We start from the raw sequence: 20,019 nt of genomic DNA, 5'->3' as shown, positions 1-20,019 counted from the left end.
AAAATAAAAATAAAACATATCTGAAACTCCATCATTCTCTGTTGAAATTTAAAAGTAATCTAACAGTCTGTGGCAAAACAGTAATATTTCCCAATTTTCTCAGTTATCTCCCCATTTTACATATATGTATTATATGCAACAGTAATTCCCACCCCCTTTCCACCCAGCTGTGCCCCAGGTGGATGGATTTAAATTTACAAAACTGTTGTGCAACTCTACAAACGACCTCCCAATTTTCTCAGTTATCTCCCCATTTTACATATATGTATTATATACAATAGTAATTCCCACACCCTTTCAACCAAGCTGTGCCCCAGGTGGATGGATTTAAATTTACAAAACTGTTGTGCAAATCTACCAACCACCTCCCAAACATCATCCCCAAATCTGAAGTCTTTGTTTCAAACAGCGCAGTAGAAGGTGTAATTTATTATGCAAGCACAACTAACTCAACAGATGGGCAGGAACTACATATGCAGACATAAATGGACTGATGAGCAGGATCACACAATTCCCACGTTTTCTTTAAAAGCAAAGGGATAAATAAAAGAAAAGTAATGGTAATGAAGTATAACGGGTTTGAAGCAAATTAAATTTTGCTGTTCTCAAAGCTGTTGTATCCAAGTCTCAAGGACAAGTAGTACATGATAGCTTAATTATCTGATTACATGTCCCTTGCAGGCTTGGACATGCAGATAATACTTCATTGCAAGTTTCAAGCATCAGTGACTAATCTGAAGACAACATGCCAGCTCAGTTAACAGATTATATGTCCCCTGCTGGTTAGGGGATGTAGACAGTACATGCATCTAATTCAAAGTTTCAAGAATCAGAGGATGGAGCTGCGCTGGCTCAGTGGTTAGCATGCCAGACTCAAGACTGAAAGGATGAGGGTTTGAATCCTATCACTAAACCAGCCTGTGTCAGTTACCATGGTGTGTCCTTGGGCAAGGCACTTTACTCCAATCGCCTTGGCTCTAAATAACCTACTTGTGTTGCTCTGTCATAAAGCACCAAACCAAACCAAATGAATCACCAAAACCAAAGCAAACCAAAATGAATCACCAAACCAAAGCAAACCAAAATGAATCACCAAACCAAACCAAATGAATTACCAACCAAACCACGCCAAATGAATCACCAACCAAACCAAATGAATTACCAACCAAACCACGCCAAATGAATCACCAACCAAACCAAGCCAAATGAATCACCAAACCAAACCAAACAAATCACTAAACCAAACCAAAATGAATCACCAAACCAAACCAAATGAATCAAGCATCAGTGGGTAATCTAAAGATAGGTAGTACAAGATAGTTGAGACATCAGATTACCTATCCCTCTAGATGTTGGGATGTAGTTCATATCTGATTCCGTGTTTTAAGCACCACTGGCTAATCTAACAACAATTAAGTTGTACATGGTAATTTCTGTTTAGATTAGAGGCACACTACATGCTAGTGGAAATAAGATAGGCATGGCATATTGTTAACAGTGGCAACATCTGTGCCCTGGGATATATTTCAAGGCGAGAAGGTTTTGAACATTTGAAAAGAGTGTGATTTACATGTATATCAGAATGCACATGTATTTTATGGATTTTACCTTTTTGTCTTGAACTTTGTTTTGTGTCTTTTTTAGGATATCTAAATTTACTCAGCACTGTAAAGTGTTTTTTTACCACATTACAACTACATAAAAAAAACTAAATATAGTTGCACACACCACCTTAAAAATGAGTGAGCATGGAAAAAAATGCAGTCAATTTGCAATCATATAAACAGTGATCAATTTGGTTAGGTAATCACTTGGATTCTAGAACAAATGCCATAATCAGGCACTTAGAGGACACTTTGTAATTGGGGCACTTTCACCTATTATCTAAATGTTGGTATTAAAAGTGCACATCTGGCAAGTTTGTATAATGAACTGATATGCACGTTTCAGTAATCAGTGGTAATACCTCTGCTGTAATGTGCATTTTTAAGACATACTATGTAGTTTCATTGTCAAAACACATAATCGCTGATGCTGCACAAATTATCTGAAAGTAATTTATCACACACATTTATAGATATACAGTGATGGAAATCTATTTATATTCTTATTATACAACACAAAGACCATTAAACAATGAAAACTGCACCTTACAAAAATGCTAACGATGGGAATTCTCCCTTCCTATGACTGCTGTATAACACTATACATAGGAATATTATCAGATTAGTGAGCCTGACGAAGACTTAATTAAGTGAGATGCAGCACTGGATATTGTGCAGACATCAATACCACCTTCTACAACATCAATGTAAACAAAGACATAGATCTTAGGATTCTAAAAATGGAAAGTCCAATGCCAAATTGATACTGTCGACCAACTGTTAAAGCTGGAGGTTCTGGACCTGAAATTGAAGGTTCTGGAAAGTATGCAGATGGGGATTCTCAAAACATACAACTTAGATAGCATGACCTTACAAACTATACTGGAAATATACTTCTGCTTTTGGTGACCATAAAGTTTGCTTGTTAAACAAAAATTTGTGTATTAACACCAATAAAAATCATTATATTGCTTGTCTGGTAAAATTAAAAGATTCTGAAAAAGGAACATGGGATTTTATAGTCGTTAAATGTACATGGGTTCTTCATTGTACCAATTACAGATTTATCAGAGTGAATAGAACATGTATGTACATTTACTAAATCATCCAGAGAGTATGGCAACAACAAAAAAAACATTTTATATTAACCACTGCCTATAATCCATGGGGAAGTGACATATATACATACAAGTGAAATAAATACAACACAATAAACTGCACCATCATATGGCAGACCAAGTTATCATCACAGTTTTAGACCACAAAGGTGGACCTCAAGTGACCCTGCCTGTCTGTATTTGTCCAAGTCATATGTCACATGGAGCCCTGAGTGTACTGAACTGCTCACCTCTACCGATCACTGCCATCTCACCTCTGTCAGAATCGGTTCGAGTCTCAGAATGGCAGATGTGGCTATGTGAGAAAGCTGCCGGTAGCTTCTCAATAGTTCTTACCTGGGTTTTCCTCAGGTTCTTCCTCCCCTGTGAAATGGCTTTATACCCTGCAACAACAATGTCACACCACTCTGTGTACATCATGTGAGACTGAGATTTTAGACTTTGGGTATGATGGGGGAGGGTGGCAGTAAGTAAAGGGAAAGGGGCAGTCTATAATTGCTCTAGAAGTTTGAGACATCCAATGGGACAGGGCTACTTGCGCATAACAGCTTGTGGTCTGTAAACAAGAAAAACCACTTTAAAAGTTTGAGACATGGCAGTGGAGGTAAAGTGGGACAAATAAGCAAATTATCTGTCTCATATAAGTTGATTCACCCTTCTAATATAAAGTCAATGGCACTTTTTCTGAAACTGTATTTCTGAGTAAATGTTATTTCTAACATATATGCATTAGGGCGGTTTCAGAATTATGTTGCTGTTTTTGTATTTCTTCACATCTTGGTATTTACTATTACTGAGTCAAAATGATTATTATAATAAAACTATATAAATATGTCTTTAATGTAATGATTTTCCATCCACTAATATAATTTTTTTCATCTGGAACCCAATACTGTACCTGCAAGTCTATGATTCCCATTGTTACGGCCTACAGAGAACTCTGCAATCCTAAAGTTGCATTTAAATGTTAATTTTAATGGAAATAGCCTCAACTAGATTAAAGAGTTTGTATTCTAATTTTGCTGAAAAATGAACAGGATACGTGAATAGCTCTTAGTGCTCCAGTTAAGAATTTTTTACGGGGGGGGGGGGGGGGGGTGGGCAGGAAATGGGACACTTGAACTTAAAAGGTCACTTTTGCTTAAGGATTCGGGTCACTTTTAGAACAATGTCATACATATCAACATGTCTATACTACATGGAAATAAAGAGTCAAATATTTGGAATGAACAGAAAATAAAGTTTTACATCTATCTGGTAAGAGGCAGCAAGGAGTGATCTAGAAGGGCACAGGAGAGGGGAAAGAGGAGCAAAGAGGACAGAGGAGGGAAGCAACCTCTCCACAAATGGCATTGGCTCATTTTCAATGGAAGCAAAGTCATTAATTGGCTTGCAGGATTAAACTAATCTCAGGTTTTCAAAAAAAATTACATTTATCCTGCAACTGACCCATAATTGATTGTTAACAATCAATAGATACCATCAGGGGAAAAACCATTAATATAAGCTTACTGCTGCGAATCCAGTACTAGATTTTTCAATCTGTAGCTCAAAAAATCTGACAACAAAATCCTATACAGTTTCTTTTTGTAATCAATGAGTGCCCTTTCATGTTATACTAATCCGAGTGTTGCCACTGAAGTGTGATCAAGGCCAGTAAATTGATGATCTTATCTCCATGTTGCTTAATTTCCTGTGTCAGCTTAATTGTTAGATTGCTAACAATCCTTTCTCACTTCATGTAAACAAAAGATTCTGTTAAATAAATTTGATGTGCTAGATCAATTATGACCAGCAATCTTTATCACTATTTTTAATGTTTAGCAGATACGTTTGATTATACAGTATCTGTATATGCTCGGTCCAACTACAAACAACAAAGACCCTGATCTGCTGTTGCAAAATGTGGTGGCAGAACAGGATCAATGTTGTTTGTTCAACTGAAAATTCCTAACAAATTGGACAAATCCAAATCGTCCTGCACATAATTCAATGGCAGATCTGGGTCAATGCAGACTGCAGTTGGATCAGACCAGACTTGCGGTGCCCAACACACACATGCATATACTGTATATTTTTATCAACAAAACCATATGAACCTCTGAATAAGTTTTTTTTGTAATGTCATATTGAATTTAATAATCATGCCACCTGTGTGTTCTGGATAGGTTATTTCATTTCAGTAAATTTTTATATACAAGTGGGCCAAATATGCCATTTATTTTCAACAATAAAAAATTAACTATTAGAATGATCTATTTGTAAATTTGGAAAATACATAAATCCATGCATTACCATTCTGATCTCCACCAAGAAGGACGAGAATCATATGCCAATCTGATTTATCTTTTTATTTGCCCTGAATATGTATATAATTATACAATGTATTGTGGGGATCTTCATGACTCCAAAGCTATGACCCAGGGGCTAAATCTCATTTAGCATGAACGGGTAATGTTGATATCTATTGGGTCAAAGTTAGGTGCATTGAAATTCAACTGTAATTATGATTAATGATAGTTCTTTCAATCAGGCATTATAAATTTCTCATGTTTAAAACCATATACATGTCTTCTGTTCCTACATGTACTATTGTGCTAATATGTGTAGAATTCTCATTTCATATTCTGTGCATCATGAAATAAAGAGTCTAAAACACATCCCCACACTCCTCAAACTTTGTCCATCAAGTTTCAAAAACTGTGTCCTTGGGTAAAGCCCCTGGAGGTAAGAATAGATGCAGTGACCTATTTCTGGTACATATCTGAATTAATATTTTCATGCACAGTAAGTATATTGGGTGTGGATCCCAAATTTTTCCAAGTTATGACTCAGGGGATATGTTCCTGGGGGTAGGAATGGACAATGAAGCCAAAGTCAACATAATGCATAACCTTTCTCTTTCCATTCACATTTAGTGTATATATGACTACAGGTCAGAATGCTCAATAGTTTCTAATTTATGACCCATCAAAACTGAATGCCCTCTGGGTAGTCCATGAGCTATATTCTAACCAGACCTGACATGTTTGACACTTAAGTCTGTGATTATGCACAATTCTCAGACATGATGGGTTGAATAACATTTCTAAAACTGATTGTGCGTGTGTGTGTGTCTGTGTATATATATATAGACCACTCAGGGCCCCTCGTCTGCCATGAAAGTATGTCACATGTCATCGCGTCAGATTTTTTATATATCTGTTATCATGTGACTGCTCATCTAAATTGTACAGGTACATTTACACGTAGATGAAGTACACTGTGAAGAAAGCAGCCTTTCTGCTGACAGGCATATGCCCGTAATTTACACCCAAAGTTTGGTCGTTAACACCGAAAAGTCAATAACAGACTTCCAAATTTTAGATCCTACGTCAAAAATCAGAAGCTTGGACATACAATAAGAACAAATTTGTGACCATTTTCGTGTATACTTTTTATTATCTTTTGTTTCAAAATTTTCAACAGCTGATTCACCATGATTTAAAGTACGAAGCTGTACCACTGCCACAAAAAATAAATCGATGAAGAAGAATGATCGTTGGAAAAGATTTGTGTAAGTTTTAATGCCCTTTATAATCAGGTCCACGTGCAATTATAAATATTTGCATGTTGTTGTTGTTGTTGTAATGGGGTTCAACGCCATTTTTCAGCACAAGAAAGGCTACACATGGTGGCCAGTATTAATGGTGGAGGAAGAACCCCGGAAAGAACCACCGACCCACAAGAAGCTACCGACAAGCTTTCTCACATACCCACATTAGTTGAGCCTGAGACTCGAACCCATGCAGACAGAAGTGAGATGGCAGTGATCCGTAACAGTAAGCGCTTAAGACCATGCGGCCCCGGTCACATGTTGTAAACCACCCAATGGCAAACATTTTTATTTTGATTACATGACATAATTGTTCGGAAAAAAACTTTTGTACATTCATTTGTCGATTAATTTTCTATTTTTCAAGGACAGAGGCTTATTTTCAAGTACTTTTCAAGGTAAAAATGATTTTCAGGTACTTTTCAAGGTACCATGTGAACCCTAGATACAGATTTCATACATGAATTTACCTATTGTGTGCAGCTTCTGCTGGGGTGAAATGATATCTCTTTGTCACATGTCGATACATATTATACACAACATACAGTATATGAATACACCAAATGACTAAAGAGGCAAATGACTTGGTGTTTATTTCAACAATCAAAATTTTGGGGTCGCCATCTCTAGAACTAATTCTTCATCATCAAACGAACATCTTTGGGAGTTTTAGCACACACGCTTATCACTTGTAAACTAAAAAATCTCAATACTCTAATGTCTTTCAGCCTACTAAACTAAACCTCATCATCATAATTTTTGTTGCAATCTATCTTCATAGGTCCCTATAAAGCAGGCTACAAATTATTATATAACCTTGCTCTCGTTACTTAGAGAAGTTGCTTTTTAGGCCATAGCTGAAGAAGACATTGTTTTTACTGTTGTGTTCTTGAAAGAAAAAAGTATTTTTTTAAAAACAAATCCTTAATATGAAGCAAATTTATCAGCTTATTTACCTAACATACCGCTGAGTGGTCTAAAGCGCTCTCCATTACAGATCACTGCCATCTCACGTATGTCTGCGTGGGTTCGAATCTAGGATTCAGCCAATGTGGGTATGTGAGAAAGCTTGCCAGTAGCTTCTCATGGGTCGGTGGTTCTTCCTGGGGTTTTCCCAGGTTCTTCCTCCACCATACTGGCCGCCATGCATAGCCTATCGTGTGCTGAGAAATGGCGTTAAACCCAACAACAACAACCTAACATACCATAAATTAAGACTGAATTATTATAATTATATTTGCAATAAATGCCCAGTGTTTTAAAGGATATTAATATCTTTGCGATATATTTAACAAACAGACACAAGGCAACAAGACAGAATACTAAATATCATACATTTTAAAACTGTCTCCCATTTTCACTAAACAGCAGCATGAAATAGAATGTTGCAAAAACAATTATTTGGATCATTAGAGTAAAGCAGTCCAAAATCATTTAGTGCTTCATGCTATACCAAATATACCTTGGCAGACAAATCTCTGACTGTGTTGAATATCAGCAATTATAAGCACAAAATGTAAATATCAATCATTACCCATATGTACCCATATGTACTGTCAACTATTCACACAGCTAGTCAACAAAAATTGTCTAGTTATTGATATACCATTTGATGGGAAGCAGTCTCTCTTGTCTTTTTGAAGAATAACAATACAAGCAGATCCATGACAGAAGGTAAATCAGGAGAAAGGGTCAACATAGAGTCTGTCATTTCACCCAATCAGACCCACAAGAAAAGTTCATTTTGAATATGCATTGATTTCATGACATTAGCATCCACCCAATTTTTTCAATACAATGCATGAACAATCTAAGAAAAACACTGACTTTTGTGTCAGTTTTTTCCTCAAAGAGGAGAGCGAAATGTTAGAAAAAGAAGTTGTTTGTTCTGCAGTCAATTCTGGTGCTAATTTTATTATCTTAAATACAAGAAATTACAAATGCTGTCAATGGAATTCCTGCCCAAAAATTGTAACATGGACTTTAAATTACAATGTTGACCAATCTGAAACAAATTACATACAATTCAATGGGCATATCCACATCTATTACTGATAAAATGAATCACTGTATCCAATAATTAATAAACAGATGAAAAGCAAACTTAAACCATGGAAGATGTTGCTGATTTTTTTAATAAAAGCTATTTTCCTGGTTGCCATTTTATGTTACAGAACAAACCTGGTGAAGCAAAATAAGAAAAGTTTTAATATACTTTTTAGCTATCAATAATATTTTCATTATCAACTTAATCATCTGACATTAAAATATGTAAAAACTTAGCAATAAATTTATTATTTTTTTCCTATAAAGTACCTTTCAATGCTGCAGATAAGTCTATAGCAGCAGCACAAATCAATGACATGTATACAAAAGCTGCAGTATACCGCAGGCTTTTTTAAAATTTAAAAATGCAACTTTCTTTGTAATAAAATCTGTTTATTACTTGCAAGCATGAGAGAGAGATCATGCACCGCAACTTCTGACTGACATTATCTGTAGCTTTTATCTCAAACTCAAAAACAGGCATTGAAAATTAGAGAGTATGCATTGATAACTTCAGCAATTTCACACTGATGACCAAACTAATAAACCCAGTATAAATATGCAATTGAATCCATGTTCTCTGGTGACAAAATATTTTATTGTATTCACATTGACTTCTTATATATGTGGAAATTAGCAACTAAACTGATAAGCAATATTTGTTTAACATTCAGAGACAGTATGCAGTATTTGTCATTGGAACTAAAAGAATGCACTGTACCAAATAAACTGCACCTGCATTAACTGAAAATAATACGTCATGTTCATCTCCTACCAAAAATATTCATGTGATTATGCTTTTTCAGATGCAGGAGGTCACAAGTTCAAACTAAAAAGACTTATAAAAATGGTCCTAGCAGCTGCCTCGCTTGGTGCTCAGCATTAAGAGGTTAGTTTTAGGACTGGTCAGCCTGGTGTAAGGATAATGTGACTGGGTTGGGACATGTCTGCTCCATGATGCCCCAGTCCTAGACATCATTATAAACTGCCCCACTGAAGACATCCTAGCAATATGACTGAAAAATTGTTAAAGCTACATTAAAAATCCAAATCAAACACAAAAACACTCAAACTTTTTCATCACTTTCACCTGCCCATTTGATAATATTGCATGTACATGTAAACTCATCAGATGACCAAAGCATTAATCCTAATTGATAATTATGTGCTTTTTATTATTGGTAGGTCTATGGTAAAAGTAAATGTATGCCTAGATCCTGAAAAAATGTATTGCATGGACATGTATATTTAGGTCACAAGTACAAAATAGGCTGGACAGGTAAAAGCTGTATATTGTATAGTGTGTGAACATGTTAACACATTACCCCTGGTGATGAAAACTCATGGAAGGAGGCAGTAGCCTACTGCCAAGCTCTGTAGCATCAAGGTCATGTATGATGCATTAAAGTGAGTGGTATTATAGAAAGGTAGACAGATGTACAATGATACCAAATAATCTGGAATTTCTAGATGCACTACAAAATATAGAGGGAAAACCCTCATTTTTTGGACCCGATTTTTTTCTACCCAAAATTCTAAGGCAGACTGGTATGAACTGCAGACAGACAGATGAACCTTTTCAAAAAGCTGGATAAGATGGACATTTGGAATAAATAGTGATCTCGATAAAAAAAAATAATGGGTCCATTAAACAAAAAACAAAAACAAAAACCCAACTTTTACCCTTCTGCATAGGTGTGAGCCAAATAGCCAATGAAAAACGATGTTTCTAACACAACTAGGCAGTATGTCAGTGGAAGATCACCTGGAAGTTGGTGTTTTAGGATGTTATTTAGAAATAGCTTTGAAATTGTGTTTCCAACTCGAATTTCAGATGAAAATGACAAAAACCTCCAGGGGTTAATGTTTAAGGTGTTAAGCAAACAATCTGAAGGTGACTGGGAGAATGAAAAATTAAATCATTGCATTTTTGACATTTTTAATTTTAGTAACAGAATTAAACTTGATAATCCTTACATGTGATTTATTCTTCCCATCATCTGTTTGAAAGCAGAGTCTCTCTATCATATTAAAATCACCATAATCAAACTTTCAATATTTTATGAATAGTGCTCCAAAAGTATGATACCTCAATGCCACTCAAGTTCAGATCAGGTCCCTCCTGTATTCTTAAAGAGGTGACTGTCAGACTTGTCAACAAAAAAACCCACACAATTTACCTGTGAAATCTTTGACAATAAAATTTGATTGTTTTGATAAAATGCAGACAATCCACAACAACCACAAGTCCATGATGGAAACTGTGTGAAAGGATTACGGTCACCAATGAGAATGTGGATTTTCCTTAAAATGGGATGTTTGTAATGCATATACTGACCAATAAATTTTAACTGGGCATCCATAACATACTTGGTACATTGCAGTGTCAATCCATAGCAATGTCAGCCCATTACAGACTTGGTCCACACAATTTTTTGTATAAAAAATTACAGTCACGGTCAGCCAATACTTTCAAATAACATTCTCAAAAATGCAGTTTTGTGATTGTGTATGGATAATACTTCTTGTCTTTGAGTTCATAATACACTGTACTGCTTGTCGTTGAGCAACATATATTTATTATAAAGATGTCACTTACTAATTAGTCAATCATTAATGATAATGCAAACTTTATAGGTCTAGTTAACTGTAATAAGTAAATAAACAATACTGGAATCTACTATACAATGTATGAGTTGTTTGTTGAAGGATTAGACAAAAGACTTACAAAATCTAAAAGTAAGAAAAACAGTGACTATGTTTAGTAAATGGGCAGTCTGAAATAATTTTTCATATAAAAAAACCATGAATCTGCCATTGATCTTTGCATCAACTGATATTATATATATATGCCAAAATTAAATTATATCAATGTGTCAATATGTGTACTGACCACTGTGTTGAATGTTCCACAGCTGTACCATCAAAGCACTTGCTTCTGATACCTATAACTTATGCAAAGAGTTTGTGTGTGTGTGATTTGGATTTTTAACATAGCTTTAACAATGTTTCAGTCATATCGCAATGATGTCTGCAGTGTGACAGTTTATAGTGACATCAAGCACTGGGGCATCATGCCGCAGACATGTAGCATGATGTACCCACCCAGTCACATTATCCTGACACCAGGCTGACTAGTCCTAATACTAACCTGTTAATGCTGAGCGCCAAGCGAGGCAGCTGTTAGTATCATTTTTGTAAGTCTTTGGTATGACTCGGTTGGGGATTGAACCCATGACCTCCTGCATCCGAGTCAGACGCTCTAACCACTAGGCCACCGGAGTGGTCCATGATAATAATAAAAACAATGTGGATTCAGTATAATGCTAATCTTTAAGCACTTTAAAATCTAACATAACATATACAACTACAAGATTTAAAAATAAAGAACAACACCAAGTCTGTTGTTGTAGTTGAAATAGGTGAGTTGTAAGATCACTCTTGAATGAGATCAGTGTTCTTGTCTAAGTTGTATGTACATTTAATTTGCATTGTCTGTTTGTTACATTTTGTATTTATTTTTGTTAAATTTCATTTTAGAGTGTGGAAAATCATATGTTGACTTAACCTTGTCCAAAAACAAGTTCATTTTCTACTTGACCTGAATAATTTTTTCTGTAAATAACAAATTCTGAGCAAATAGTTTTCATTGAGTATGGGCTAACTACTAGGATTATTATCTTGGCCTGAGTCAAGGGACATTGTGTTTGCATTTCATAATCTAATTATAACTAAGATTTTATTTTGTAAATATTAGGTTATTTTCCATCGGGTAATATATATATAGGTCAAGTAGAGGATGATATATGACCTGAGATCAAGTAAAGAACTAAACAATCTTGTTTTTCTAGAAATTATTCATTTGTGCTTTAAGATCTAAGCAGAATCAATTGTATTATTGTTTATGTCCTGTAGTTGATTTGGGCTAAAATTGTATTCAAATTATTTATTCAATGGAAATACAAAGTGCTCATCAAAAATAATATTCTTGTAAATAAAGACTTTAACTTATAGTGAAATTTCAAATAAGGATATATTCACGGATTGTATTATTTTAATCCAACAAAATAATGTTGGCACATCACTACTACAAAGGCCACAACAGGCACACCATCACTACCAGCATTGGATTTAATTAGGATTTCCATTAAAATTTATTCAGAACTTTAATCATTAGGAATTGTGTTGGTAAGGTAATTCTAGGATTATTTGGGATTTAATTTGCAACACTGTAAGTTCTTTCTTTGTACATTTTCACTTTGCATTCTAGGAAAATAAAATTAGTTGTTGAATTGTACAAAGCCTGTTGCTTCTTATTCTTTTCTATTACTTAATTTAAATTCTGGATCGAACAGTTAGACAGTAAAGGTCACAGAGCAGGGGGATGCATGCTCTGTTCTGCATGTTCTACAGATGGTTCCAGCAGCCACATTTTGAACATTTTGAAGTTTCTGTAGTAGATAGTGATTAGAACCAGATAGGGGGGAGAGAAAAAAATGTGTGATTCCAAATGGCCATCCGTCCCTGCTTTTTGGTGTCAACCTAAGCACTTTTTCCTCCCAGGGTAAAAATAACTACAAAAAACTAAATAAATAAATAAATAAAATTCTGAAATTGATCGGTGCATCTTTTTTAAAATCAGTGTAATAGGAAACACAATATTTGGGGGGTACTGAAGTAAATTACAATATTCCAGTCTTGAAAGTACTAAGGCAGTGTTTCCCTTTACTCTATTTGCACTTCAGAGACCCCCAGATTTTTAATTTGACCTCCAGTTTTGATCCCAAAGTTTGTTACTCAGTGTGACCCCCAGTCTTGACACCAAGGAGGTTTTTGACTCTCAGTCTCGCACCCCTAAGGGATACACTGAATAAGGAATAGACTGGTCTTTTAGCGGAATCAACTGAAAGAAAATTGCAGATGCATCTTAGCTCCGATATGCAGCCTTATATGTTTATTACATGCTGTATAATGACAGCATACTGTAGAGAGTGACATCACACTTCTTAGAGATAAAGGAAGAGAATGAGAAAGTCTATGTCTGGTGATCAGGATGGCTTTAGTTTTATCGTGATTCATCTACAGCTTGTTGTATGTTATCCATGATTCCACATCAAAAATGCAGATCTCTATGCCTTGAATAGTAGCCTCAACTTCAGCTGGGTAGCTAGACTTACATATCTGAGTACTATCAGCATACAATTGGTGATACACCAGATGTCGATCTATACAACCTGATAGAGGTTTGAATGTAAAGAATGAAGAGAACTGGGTTGAGAATGAAACCACATGGAACACCAAAAAAAGATCTGCTGGGCTAGAATGGTTCCCACTGACTGACACAATTTGTGTCCTGTTGACTTTGCAGAACTTGAACCATAGTAATGCTGTATTGTGATTACCAAATTTATGATGGAGAGAGTGTAGTTATACATCATTTTCTATCCTCTCAAATGCCAGAGCCAAGTCAAGGATGGCGAGGACGGTAACTTTCCACTGTCCAAAGCGGAAAGAATGTCATTAACTCAGAAAAGCAGTTTGAGTACTATAGTGACTGTGATATGCAGACACTGTAAAAAAAAGATTACTCGAATTCAGATGAGATACAAATTGGGATAGAACAACTTTTTCTACGATTTAAAAAAAAAAAGAATGACAGGTTAGAAACTGGATGATAGTTTTTCAAATGGTTAGGGTCAAGTGTTGGTTTCTTCAGTAGAGGGTATACATTTGCAGTTTTGACAACTGATGGGAATTTCCCTGTTGAGAGAGAAGTATTGGTAACATAGTTTAGAGAAGGCAATATTGTATCTAAGCACTCAAGTAGCAGTGATGTCAGAATCGGAACAAGTTCACATAACTTTGGGGCACTCTTCATCACAACTGTATGTACCAAATACATAGAGAATGGTTCAAATGCTGTTAAGGGTTCCAATGCAGTTTTAACACAGGTATGTCATAATAATTTCTCTGAGTACCAGAATTTAATAATGACAGCTAAATTATCATTTACTCAATAATGAATTATATTTTTAAGGAAACTGAATATGTAGATAAAACTATTAAGTAGCTTGGTTACTATTAATCATGAACCAACCAAACGATCAACCAAGTACTACTGGAATCAGGCAACAATTAATAGCTTTGGTTCAGTACCCACGAATGTAGTCCCAGTCTATTTTTAGAGCATTTTTTCTGTCTCCTTTTGGTGGTGATACAAGAGTTAGATTTAGACATTCTTGGTATGGATTAAAAGGCAATTATTTATTCTTTATAAAATGAGCTTATGGTATGGTTGTCTATGTGTGTTTTTGGCAACATTGTACAGTGAGTAACAAGATCCTGGTGATGATCTGGAAGTAAAATCTGTGTTCTATTGCACACAGATTTGTTTACAGTCCAGCCTTTCCAAAAAATGCCAATGAACCTTTGACAAGAACTTCACCATGAAGTCAACTTTGAAGGTATTTTAGATTAACATATGATTTGTATTGATTGTCACACAGTGGAAAGCCCAGTACTGATAAACAAATGTAGAGAACATATAGTAAAATTAATTGTGCTCTATGTCCATATGGTGTGTTAGCTGATGCGCATGTCCAAGCAGTGTTTCCGGTTTATTAATAATCTATTCATGCTGAGAAACAAATGTAGAAAATATAAAGTAAAATTGTGTTCTATGTCCTGTCAGTTCAGTATTCGAGTAAAGTTTAAATTGGTATAAAATCTTTATTATAAAAATTTTAATATGTTATGTATACTGACCTTGAAAATATAAGAATGAAATTAAAAATAAAAAATTAAATTTTATTTTAAAAATTTAAATGAAATTTAAAAATAAAAATTCCCATTAAAATGCACATATATGTTTATTGGTAATGATAATAAATGATATCAGCATTCCTACACCATATACAAGCTCTAACGATGAGTATGTGTCAAATTTTGTCAGAGAAAAAATCTTTGTAAGTCAAAATGAGACCTTCATTTAAAATACATGAAGACAAAATTCTATGTTGTATTGTGACTTTAGATCATTCAAACTATTTATTACGGGTGCAAACAGTTAATTTATGTGTTTATGATGGAGGTGACTTCCGGAGCAACACATATTTGCTTGTATATCTTCCTGTAATTGTTTATATTAACATAGTTATAGGGTATTTAGTGAGACGACAGAGATGAAAACTTTATACTAGAACCTGCTTAAGTTCTATACTAAATCATTTTAAACTGTCTGAGAATGAAATACAGGTCAAAGGGATAAAATATACTTTCCCCAGGTATATTTACCCTTGCATGTAAGAAAACAGCAAAATGATGCAAGTTGAACACAAAATGCATTCCATTTTATTATTCAGTTTTGTTAAGATATTGATTGATGTAGTGTGGCATTGTGACCTATATGATATGGGAATTCTAATGATCCATTTTGCTTAATGCATTATTAATTACTAATATTTGTTAAATGACACTCTAAAGATTACATAAGAAATATTCAAACAGATTATTTGAATGTAACTTTATACAACTGATCTTAACATGGTTAAATATCCAACACTAACAAATATCCATATATTTTAGAATGTTTGGGATCAAAAGTTCACATTTGGTACATCAAATAGGCCGACACTGTACCTATAGTGGCTATGTGCACTTCATATATACCAAAATGTTATTTTCATCATGAATATGCCTATCTATGATAACATATTTCAGTTTAGGTCTTTGACAGAGTCAGAGGTCTCGCTAGGATTTAAAAACTAGGAGTCCCAGCATCAAAAGTTGCAGTCCCTTCTTTCCTAAAGAATCAACACAAAAGTGAGTGCAACTATTATTAGATGGAGCGGTTTTCGTAATGTAATCACTCACTTTAATATAGCTTCATTACAACAGTCCATTGACAGGATTGCAAATTTATGGTTCATTTATTTGTCTATGTCCTTGTAATAATTTTAGGCTATGGTTAAATAGTATTTGATTTGCTTTTTTTCCTCCCGTATTTTCGCAAATACGTGTCAAGTCAGAAAACAGCTTAGACCTTAAAGCACATCTCGCAAATTCCACAACATAGCATTATCCATATGTTTCTGACCTACATAATTTGCATTTTAAAGTTAAAACTTTAATAAAATAATACCTTGGCTTTGCTTTCCATGATTTGTATATTTTTTCTGAAAATATCTGCCCGATGATTTACGAAAACAGACAATCTAATAAACTGGTACATCCCAGACTTAGCAAAGTCTGCCATTATTTCACATTAGGCCTACTGGTTCACTTACATATTCAAACTAATTTTATGACGAAATAGTGTACAACAGGATGTTAATATATACCCAGATTATCAATTCTAATCTTAAAACACATGTTTGTATGTTTTATCATCAAAGGATATCATGCATGAAATTGATAGTTGCTACCTTACTCGGAAAAGGGTTAATGGTCAATCAGCTATCAAAACATGCATGTGAATGGGCAAGAGTTTGTCAGCATAATTGATATCAAAACTAGGCCTAACTACTGATGTCTTAATGAATACATTTCGCTACAACACTAGAACTAACCGGGATAAGGCAAGGGGCATTTTTAAAAAAAGTATGGTCTGTCAATATACCTCTTAAATAGCTCTTGTTCGTCCATCAGAGTGATACTGAATTTTGTCAATCCAAGTATGGACTTGCAGGTATTTCAAACACTAAGCTAGGCATCATACACTTTCTTACACTTAGCTACTGTCCTATCTGAACTATCAATTCTAGCAGCTTTAGCACTCTTCTGAATATTGTTAGAATCTTCGTAAGTTTGCTGTTTAACCCCAAAATACTTATCCAAATTTACGAATGGCATTTTGTCAAAGTCTCAACATGTCTTGATTCTGAGATCATGTGCACTACTTATTCCGATACATTAACACAATAACGAAAGCTAAAGTTGTTTATTTGATGTACTTTTATAAATGACCGCACGTACATCACTGGGTCTTTGTGACTCTGAATTCAATCACTGTAAATATAAGTATATTCTCCCACCCGGTCGCCAGTCAGAGCCTTTGAACTAGCCACCCAGCTATTGCATCATGTTCTTTTTGATGTACTCTTATAATGGCATCATGTATGTACATCAAGGGGTCTTTAAGTCACTGAATTCTGTCATTGTAATATCAGCACATTTTCCCACAAAGCAGGACAGGAAAGTCTTTGAATTTTGCCACATACCTATTACATGTGAACGGAGGACTCCTGCCTCAGTGATTTTCTGTGTCCCAAATCATAAATGTGCATCCAAAAGCGTTTCCAAGATCTCTGAGAGTGATGTATTGTAGTATCAGCTGATATCTGATTCCAATGAATCACTGAGCTTAATAACTGGTAACCAACACTCTTAAAAATACACTAAAAATGTTCAAACAGATCATTTGAATTATGTTTGCACATCTAATTTGAACAAGTACATTGTATATGTCCCACAAATGCAAATGTTCATCCTTGTTTACAAGTTTTGGTGATCAGAATTTGACATTTAGTTGATGATATAGGATCTATTGGTACATATAGTTGATCTGTGTGGATACATTTGGCTGCATTCACTTGCAATATCCAAAATTGTTATTTCCGTCATGAATAAGTTTGCTTACAGTAATATATTTTAATTTAGTACATTGTCTATACCTGATAAATTATTTAAGCTGTAAATGGCTAAATATGCTTCTAGAAACCTCATATATTTTGGATGCACTTATCACTTTAATATATACCCAATGCTTCACATTTCTGAGTGCACTCTGTCAAGTTTACTATTTTTCCCCATGTTTGCAACCTGAATGTTATTTTGAAATCACCATATCTAACACATTTTAACTTCATTTACCTACATCTTACAGTTTTCTAGAATTAAGTGAAACATGTTATATATTTTCAGGTCTAGCCTGGTATCTGAAACAAAGTGTTAGAGTTGGATCAGTTTGGAAGCTCTCAAGTGGTGATAGCAAGGTTTCATAAGGACATGTGCAGTATATAGCCATAAGTGACCAAGATTAGATCCTATCAGCACACTGATATACAGCACCTCAAAGACATGGCTTAGGTCTTCATGAGAGAGATTCACACCATTATTCAGTAACATAAAGCCTCCCTGAAATTGTATTTTCCTATCACACTGTTGCCTTTTGTGTTATCGACACTGAAATCGAATACATTTTTGCTATAAAACATGGCTGTAGTCCCATCAAAACTTTAAATCTGAGTGCGCTATTAGTTATACAAACAACTGCCTAAGTACCTGACACAATAAATGCGAACATAATACCTGTCATTGTTTCTTTAGCCTTTCAAAACCATGCCGGTGAACCTCTGACAATAACTTTACAGTGAAGTCATCTTTGAAGGTATTTTGGATTAACATATGATTTGTATTGACTGTCACACAGCGAAAAGTTCGGTACTGAGAACCAAATGTAGAAAATATACAGTATAATTAATTGTGTTCAATGTCCTACTAGGCCTATTTGGGTATCCCTATTTCGTTATGGGGCGAGAAAGTTAGCAGACCGATTCTGCTATAGACCGAGAAGTATCGGAATCCATTTCCTTGAATGACACATTAATATTGGAATCGCTTACAAACGAACCAATACTGGTTTTGCGCTTGCCGCGAGCAATCAATATTTTATTGATTGCGCCCCTACCTCCCAATGCTTACAGGTAAACAAAACAAAAAAATTGCATTATTCTTCCCAAAATTATGGGAGTATTTTAAATGATGTCGGAATGTTAAATTCTGAGCAAAACTTACCAAGTGAAGCACAGTGTTGACCACATCCTTGTTTGACACCTGTTTTACGTTGATCAACCCGGTCAACAAGCCGAATTTCAGTTCATCGTTACCTTCAGACTTCAGAATTTCTTCTACAGTTTTCGGCTTGGACTCTGTTTTATCGCTTGCATCAGACATTTTACTATGGCCAAGATGTATAACTAGGTCCAAAACGTGAAGGTTGCATTAATATCGTTCAATGCAAAATTAAAATCTGGAATCTCATTGCTGGAAATCGGCTCCTTGGTCGGCCTCTCTCCGTATGCCGAATGCACTTCCGGGTAGGACTGCAATTAATAGGTTCTGTAATTTGATTAGTTATTTTTCCAAATAATAAATTACCTAAAAATGTAATAATAACATAAAATAAGTGGCAGTAAAATAAAAATTGCAGTATCTTCTACATAATAATTTGATCCTCTTAATATCTGTTAAGAAAGGACACTGTCTCAAATATGACTGGTATACAGACGTATAAAAGGAACAGGTAGCTTATTCGCGCATTCTCTTAGTTACGATACGGTAATTATTATACTCAAGTTGTAAAATTTTTAATGAATAACTACTGACAAATTTAACTGAAACTTCATTTTACAACATACTACGTCTCACTGTTCCATTACACAATGAAAGAATGAAAGTGCACATTCGTTACGGCGGCCGTGTATTGAATTTTACAAATACTAAACGCGCGGAGGTCGTTTGCTCTTTTATACACCGATCTAAACAATATATATAAGTAAATATTGAATCATCCCTTGTAAAAGGTGTTAGCATATATATATATATATATATATATATATATATATATATATATATATATATATATATATATATATAT

At 34.7% G+C, this 20,019-nt stretch overlaps 1 protein-coding gene across 4 annotated transcripts in view; it reads right to left on the bottom strand.

Moving 5' to 3' along the window:
* The window catches only part of LOC149798288 (neurobeachin-like), a 561,888-nt gene extending 542,441 nt beyond the window's left edge, over positions 1–19,447 (bottom strand). For all 4 annotated transcript variants that reach the window (XM_089963438.1, XM_089963435.1, XM_089963437.1 and 1 more), the window contains exon 1: positions 19,158–19,447. In XM_089963438.1, the coding sequence (XP_089819564.1) occupies positions 19,158–19,316 (159 nt within the window). In that variant the 5' untranslated portion in view covers positions 19,317–19,447. The remainder of the gene's footprint in view (positions 1–19,157) is intronic.
* Positions 19,448–20,019: the final 572 nt, after the last annotated feature.

This window comes from Sinohyriopsis cumingii, chromosome 6 (assembly GCF_028554795.1).
Source record: "Sinohyriopsis cumingii isolate HCF-2022 chromosome 6, ASM2855479v2, whole genome shotgun sequence".
In the NCBI taxonomy this organism is placed as follows: Eukaryota; Metazoa; Mollusca; class Bivalvia; order Unionida; family Unionidae; genus Sinohyriopsis; species Sinohyriopsis cumingii.
This window is presented reverse-complemented; position numbering and strand designations above follow the sequence as displayed.